Source organism: Gymnoscopelus microlampas, assembly GCF_963454915.1.
Source record: "Gymnoscopelus microlampas genome assembly, chromosome: 22".
NCBI lineage: Eukaryota > Metazoa > Chordata > Actinopteri > Myctophiformes > Myctophidae > Gymnoscopelus > Gymnoscopelus microlampas.
This window is the reverse complement of record NC_139959.1, coordinates 22956764-22964155: the sequence shown is the minus strand read 5'-3', so window position 1 is coordinate 22964155 and position 7392 is coordinate 22956764. Positions and strand designations below refer to the sequence as shown.

General features: G+C 46.5%; 1 protein-coding gene across 1 annotated transcript in view; it reads right to left on the bottom strand.

Annotated features, from left to right (window-relative positions):
- The window catches only part of LOC311039258 (disco-interacting protein 2 homolog C-like), a 93573-nt gene extending 86994 nt beyond the window's left edge, over positions 1-6579 (bottom strand). The window contains 1 exon segment of the mRNA XM_084048990.1: positions 6444-6579. Coding sequence (XP_083905116.1) covers positions 6444-6522 — 79 coding nt within the window. The 5' untranslated portion in view covers positions 6523-6579.
- Between the last annotated feature and the right edge of the window lie 813 nt (positions 6580-7392).

Sequence of the window (7392 nt, the reverse complement as noted above, 5' to 3'; positions counted from 1 at the left end):
CTCGAGTGTGCTTGAAGTTTGTCCATTTGATGGGACCCCTCTTTATGATCCTGTTTTTTTTTTGTTTTTAAGTGGAGATGGACAGGAATCAGAGATGGGGAGAGACTGAGACATGCAGTAATGATCGTCGGGGACGGGACTCGAACCCGCGATGGACTGTCAGGCTACATTGGAGCCTAAGTGCCCGGACCGCTAGGCCAGCAGTCCGGGCCCATGATCCTGTTTGGACTTGGTGAGCACCTCATCACCACCTGCACTGGAGTCGTAACCCGGTACTCTCTAATCTCAACTCTAAGAAGCACTCGGATCGCCTTTGTTCTTTCATTATTAGGGGCTGTGGTGCACAGAATGCATTTTTTGGAGCTGCCATTCATTTATATGGTAAAGATGTACTAGTTTTTGTGAGGTTGGGGTTAGGGTTAAGGTTAGGTTTAGGCATAGTTTTTGTGAAGTTGGGGTTAGGTTTAGGCATATAACCACCTGGGCGAAACACCGCAGACAGAGGGAGTCCCGGTTTGCCAAAGCAACTTTCTATTTACCGCTCAGTGTTCTGATCCGGGCCATAGCATATATCTACTGTTCCTAGTCATTTGCACAGAAACATACATGCCAGGGCTGTCACGATTATGACATTTACGTGGCGATTCATTGTCACAAAAATAATTGTGATTAACGATTTAAGTTTTTGTCTTGAACACAGGAGCATATGAATAACATTTTAATTTCTGTTTAGCTTTTAGACTTAGGAGTTACACAGGGGGGATATATGACAAAGAAATGACTGGCATATTTAATAACTTAAAAAACAATAACAGTGGAAATAGCCAATCTACAAGCTCACTATTTGAAAATGTTTGAAATCATATGAATCTTTCAAAATGGAAACGATTATGACGATGCAAAAACAATTGCGATTATCTCAAATAATTGCGATTAGGCGATTATGTAAATAATATGTGACAGACCTAATACATGCACGGACCATTTCTGTATCCGCTCTTGACCCAGACTGGGTCAGCAGCAACCTGCAAAGCTAAATTGATCCCAGGGTAACAGGGTAACTGGCATCCAACTCCCCCCCCCTCCCCTCTACGCTCTGTGTCTGCTTTGGAAAAGTGCTGCACACTCAGTTTTTTGATATCCAAAGCATTTTGCCTTGAAAAAAAATGCTTTCTACGGATGCAGCCCCCCCTCCCCCCCAGACAGCCTGACCTATAACATATAAATGTCACCAGTTTAAGATCCCTGAAGGAACCAAATGCATGTGCTGCCAGCCGTTTATCCTGTCGGACTCCTAAATAATGCAAAAAAAGCCTCTTAAAATGATCCTCAGGAGGTCTAGACTACTGCAGTCAGTGCAGTGGTTACCAAACTGTGGGTCCCCAAATTATTGTGGGGGTCCAATGCAGATGATTTGCTTAATGTGCAACATTGTTTTCTCACTCAACAGTAAACACACAAACATACAGTATACGTGCATACAGGGTATCTGGCACATTTCTAAAGTTACAATTTAATGACTTTTAAGACCTTTTTAATACCAAATTGGTCAAATTCTCAAATATTACGTAAGAAAGAGGCAAACATTGTGAATAGCCGATCTACATGCTCACAACGCCTCGCAGTGCGAGGCGTTGTGAGTCAAACTAAATGTAATGCCTACGATTCCAAGAGCTTATGATTGTATGAAGTGCTAAATATGATTATTTTGGGGGGCTGCGGCCTGAAAAGTTTGGGAACCCTCAGACTACTGCTAGTTCTCTATTATAGTTCATTACATTCACCTGGTGTTCCAAATCGGAATGATTTCCTTGTTAGACGGCTCAAGCGGGAAACCTGCACTACTTGATGAACATCGGTGTGTCTTAACCCATTCATTCCGGGAACGCCTCTCTGTAATTTTAGATTTCTTTGGCTATTCAAAAATAGCAGATATACAAGCTCATAGCGCGGCACTCTGCTGGTTTATTGTGCAAATCTTTGAATATATATTCTACAAATGTCTTCTAAATCCTAACCATTTTTTGAAAAAACGTATGATGCTATATCAGTGGTTCTCAACCTTGCTTATGTCAAGGACCTCAAAAATTATATTAACCGGAGGAATATTTTGTTCCAGGGACCCCCCAGAAGCAAAGATTTGAGTTACAAATGTTCGCTTTAAATATATATATATTCAAAGATCTGTACACATTTTCACAATTTTTCAAAAAATAGCAGATCGACAAGCTCGTAGCGCGGCACTCGGTGCCGCGCTACGAGCTTGACGATCTGCTATTTTTGAATAGCCAAAGAAATATAAAATGACAGAAATGCGTTCCCGGATTGAAAGGGTTAATGCCTAGGGAGCGGAGTAATGCAATCCAGGTGTCAATGAAGCAAGGGAATAAAGAAGAGACTGGGTTTTTACAGCTCCACTGACTACTGAGCTGATCAATAAACAAGCACTCCTCCTCACATGGATCTCCTCAGTGTCTTAGCAACACATGAATGAAAGCGGCGAGAGACATTTACTAAATTAAATTCTACCCTTTAAAAGAAACACGGTGACACCTGGATGCATGACCGTGGCCTAGTCTTAGGCATAATACGGTTATGCACATGCAGTGTACTTAGCATACTGAAAAATACAACACATCATACGGAAAAGTATACATTAGGCTTAATCACATACCCTACTCACTATGTCCCTATTTTGGGCCAACTTTCCAAGTAAAAATTCAAATTTTTACATGTTTTTAAAAAATTGCGAAAATAGCAGATCAATACGAGATCGCGACACGTCGCGTTGCAGCACGTTGTGAGCTTGTAGATTGTCTAATTGTCGTACGACAAAGTATATAAGGCTTAAGACTACACGCATTTGTCTCCCATTCTACGTGTACTACGTTTAAAACATCGGTACACAGACAGAAACATACAGCACACACACACACACACACACACACACACACACACACACACACACACACACACACACACACACACACACACACACACACACACACACACACACACACACACACACACACACACACACACACACACACACACACACACTACAGTGCTTTGAATGATCAGAGTGCAGGTGTCAATCTGCACACATACAATATCCAACAGATACAAACTCAACCGGCTTTTCTTTAAGTGACGAACAGTCTCACAGTCACAGACCGACACAAAAGCAGCTCCTACATACACACTATAGCATTGGTTCTCAAAGTGGGAGTAACCCAGGGGTCCTTGGGTGGGGGGGGGGGGGGGGGTTCCAGGGGGTCCCCAGCTAAATTAGTCAACATAGCATCACAATTATTTTAACCACTTTATCCATATTTATGTTGGCTACTCAAAAATAGCAGATGTACGAGCTGCAAGCTTGTACATCTGCTATTTTTGAAAATATTTTAAATAATATTGTTTTGAATTTTGAATTTTTTAAAACATAAATCTTCTCTTCTGGGGGGTCCCCATGGCACAGAAAATTTTCAGATGGGGGTCCGCTGCAAAATACATATCAATTTGGGGGTCCTTGACCTAAAACAGTTTGAGAACCACTGCACTATTAGTATGCATGCAAATACGGTATAGTCACCTTACTGTCCACACACACACACCTACACACCTGATGTCCATCACACTCAAGAGGACATGATGACATCATGACAAGCTGTCCATTCTGTGATCCAACAAACACCCTGTCCACACTGACTGACACACAGTCTACATACACACGTGTACGCACGTGCACGTACACACACACACACACACACACACACACACACACACACACAGAACAGTTATCGTCTCTGTCGGATGGAAACCTCATATGTCAAAAACTGTTACTTTTCAGGATTAAAAAATAGCAGATCTGCAAAAAATAGCAGATCTGCAAGCTCGAACCGCGTTTCGAGCTTGCAGATCACACGCTGTAGTATGATCAAGTGGGGTGTTAATTTACGGGGGGGAAAAAACACAAAAATATGGACATAGGAGGATTCTGCCCCGACAGCAACGCAATGTTAGTGAATGTTTGATGTTGCAGTTTGACAGGAGGAACTGACAGGAGGAGAGTCCCGGAATGTGTCTCTCTCTCTCTCTCTCTCTCTCTCTCTCTCTCTCTCTCTCTCTCTCTCTCTCTCTCTCTCTCTCTCTCTCTCTCTCTCTCTCTCTCTCTCTCTCTCTCTCTCTCTCTCTCTCTCTCTCTCTCTCTCTCTCTCTCTCTCTCTCTCTCTCTCTCTCTCTCTCTCTCTCTCTCTCTCTCTCTCTCTCTCTCTCTCTCTCTCTCGATCAAGAATAGCAGCTGCCCAGAGCAGGTTCTGCTCTGATAAACATGTCTCTTCTTCATGGACACAGGCACTCGGCTGGATTAGGAGGAGCGTCCACACAAACACTAGGGTTGGGAGGGATCCTTTAGGATTTTAACGATTCCGGTTCCTTGACGATTCCCTCTTATCGGTCCGATTCCTATAGGGGGTTCCAAATGGTCCCATACAGGTCTGTAACTGTACAAATGGGACTTCCATTTGTACACTCTCAGACGTATGGTGGTCTTTGAAATGAAAACGTTTGAGAACGACCGGTATTGTAATTGTACAGCAGACGTGAAGTCCACATACCAGCTCTGACAGTGTGATAAAAAACGGTTCCGGAATCGGTTCCAAATGTGATGGTTCATGCGGTTCCTCCGGTTCCGGATCCCAAGCCTACACGGATCTACCTTTACCTAAGCTTTACTCGTAGCCTATGTGTGACTGTGTACAGTATGTGTGTGTGTGTGTGTGTGTGTGTGTGTGTGTGTGTGTGTGTGTGTGTGTGTGTGTGTGTGTGTGTGTGTGTGAGAGAGTGTGTGTGCGCACGTGTGCGTCACTGCAGTGAGAACAATCAGAGCCTATATGAATGGTGATGATGATGATGATAAGAATGGAGCTGTTTACGGGTAGGTGTGATGGAATGAACAGAAAAAGAAAAAAAACTATGATAATTTTCACGCAGGTAGGCATGCATGCATGCACTCACGAAGACACACACTCATGCACACGCGCACGCACGCACGCACGCACGCACGCACGCACACACACACACACACACACACACACACACACACACACACACACACACACACACACATAACTTACAGGCAACACATAATGGCTAACAGCCCAAGTATATCTAGGCTTCTCACACAATGTAGGCCTTGGTAAGCCTATATGAATAAAATATGTCATCCTCCATTATATAGCTACTGCAGAAATGTCCTTGTACCGTTACCGTGCTCATGTGAATAATAAAAAAGGAAAAATATGCTTCTTCTACAATGATAATGTATTGCTTTGATTGAACAGTTTCTAGAGAGAGAGAGAGAGAGAGAGAGAGAAAGCGATTCCTCAAAGCATCCTTCTCATCCTCTCAGCTGCTCTACAGGCCAAAACCACTCATCCTGGCAGCGCCTGCATGATGCCCTGATCACAGCCACATCAAAAGCCACCAATCAGCCACCAATGCTGTGATCAAACCCCGTGACACACACACACACACACATACACACACACACACGCACGCAGGTACATGGGGAGCAGCAGCATCACGGTGAACATCACGACAGCAGCGCTCCAATGTATCAACATCTCAAGGTCAAAAATAACGGGGTTGTTGTTTTTTAGTTTTTTACCCCCGCCAGCCAGACCCAAATAATAAGGGAGACCGGCCCGGTTGTTTACGGAGACAAAGACACGAGGCGGGCGGGTGAATGAACGAAGCCCGCAGTGGGTTCTCTCTCTCCTCTCACGCATCCATCCATCCTCCTCTCTGGGTTGAGAGGGAGGGAGAGGGAGAGAGAGAGAGAGAGAGAGAGAGAGAGAGAGAGAGAGAGAGAGAGAGAGAGAGAGAGAGAGAGAGAGAGAGAGAGAGAGACACACACACACACACACACACACACACACACACACACACACACACACACAGAGAGACAGAGTGGAGGAGGGCTGGCCGGCCCACCGCCCACCGGGCCGGTCCCCTTATTATAACTCTATGGCCGGTCCACATCTGGATGGGATGGGAGGAGCGGTGGGCTTTCAGCAGAGAGAGAGAGAGAGAGAGAGAGAGAGAGAGAGAGAGAGAGAGAGAGAGAGAGATGGAGGGAGAGGGAAAGAGAGAGATGGAGGGAGAGAGCGCGACGAGGAGGGAGAGAAGAGAAGAGAAGAGAGAGAGGGAGAGATGGAGAGAGAGAGAGGGAGGGCGAGATGGAGAGAGAGAGGGAGAAGGGGGCCGCAGGAATGAACAATATTACATTCCGTTAGTTAGTTAGTAGCCTGTCCCTCCCGGTGTGGAATGGATGATGGATGATGGTGAGAATGGTGATGATGGTGATGGTGGTGATAGTGATGGTGATAGTGGGATCATAAACCAGGACTGGCGCTGCTTTCCCCCCTTTCCCTCTCTCTTACCCTCCGACAGCTCGAGCTCCAGCTCCGCCAGGCGGGCTCGCACCTCCAGCGGGGTCGGCGACGCCGCGCGGTCCGCCATTCGGTGGCTTGTGTAGTAATACCGTTAGAAAACAAACAGCTCCCGGTTCAAAAAATGCTGCTTGAGCCTTCCCTCCTCCTCCTCCTCCTTAATTCTCCGCCACCTCCTCCTCCTCCTCCTCCTCCTTCTCCTCCTCCGCTCGAACAGGGAGGGAAGAAGAGAGAGAGCTGTTTCTCGGCGGCGCGGCCCCTCCTCGGGCCGTCGTCGAAACAAAAGACTAATAAATGTAGGGGTGTCGGTGTTTTAACGGGGGCCCGCCGCCATGGCCCCTCTCTCTCCCTGTCTCTCAGCGGCGGTAAAACGGGGAAAAGAAGAGCGGTGGTCCGTCGCTGCTGGGTCAGGTCTGGAGGACCGTGGTGGTTGCGGTGGTGGTGGTGGTGGTGGTGGGGTTGGTGATGGTGATGATGAGACTCACGCAGCCCCGGCCAACGGCTCCGTTAGGTTTGCAGCTCCTTGCTTGCTGCTGCTGTCACGTGACGCAGGAGGAGGGAGGGGGCGGCGGGGATGAGGAGGAGGAGGGGAGTCGCACTTCCACCCGGGAACCGACAGGGGGCACCGCCGCGACACAGAAAAGGACGCGGTTACCTACTCACTTACACACTACCGCGTGATTTGGGTTCTAACCGCCACACCCTCAACAGTTACCGTTTATATCATGCCAGTGGTTCTCAAACATATTCATGTCAAGGGCCAAGGATCCCCAAATTAAAATGTATTTGGCCGTGGACCCCCATCTGAAAGTGTTTTGAGACAGGGACCCCCAGTTTCCAAACATTTTAGATATTTTTCAACTATCTTCAAAAATAGCAGATCTACAAGCTCACGTGCTGCAAGCGTGAGAGCTTGTAGATCTGCTATTTTTAAATAGCC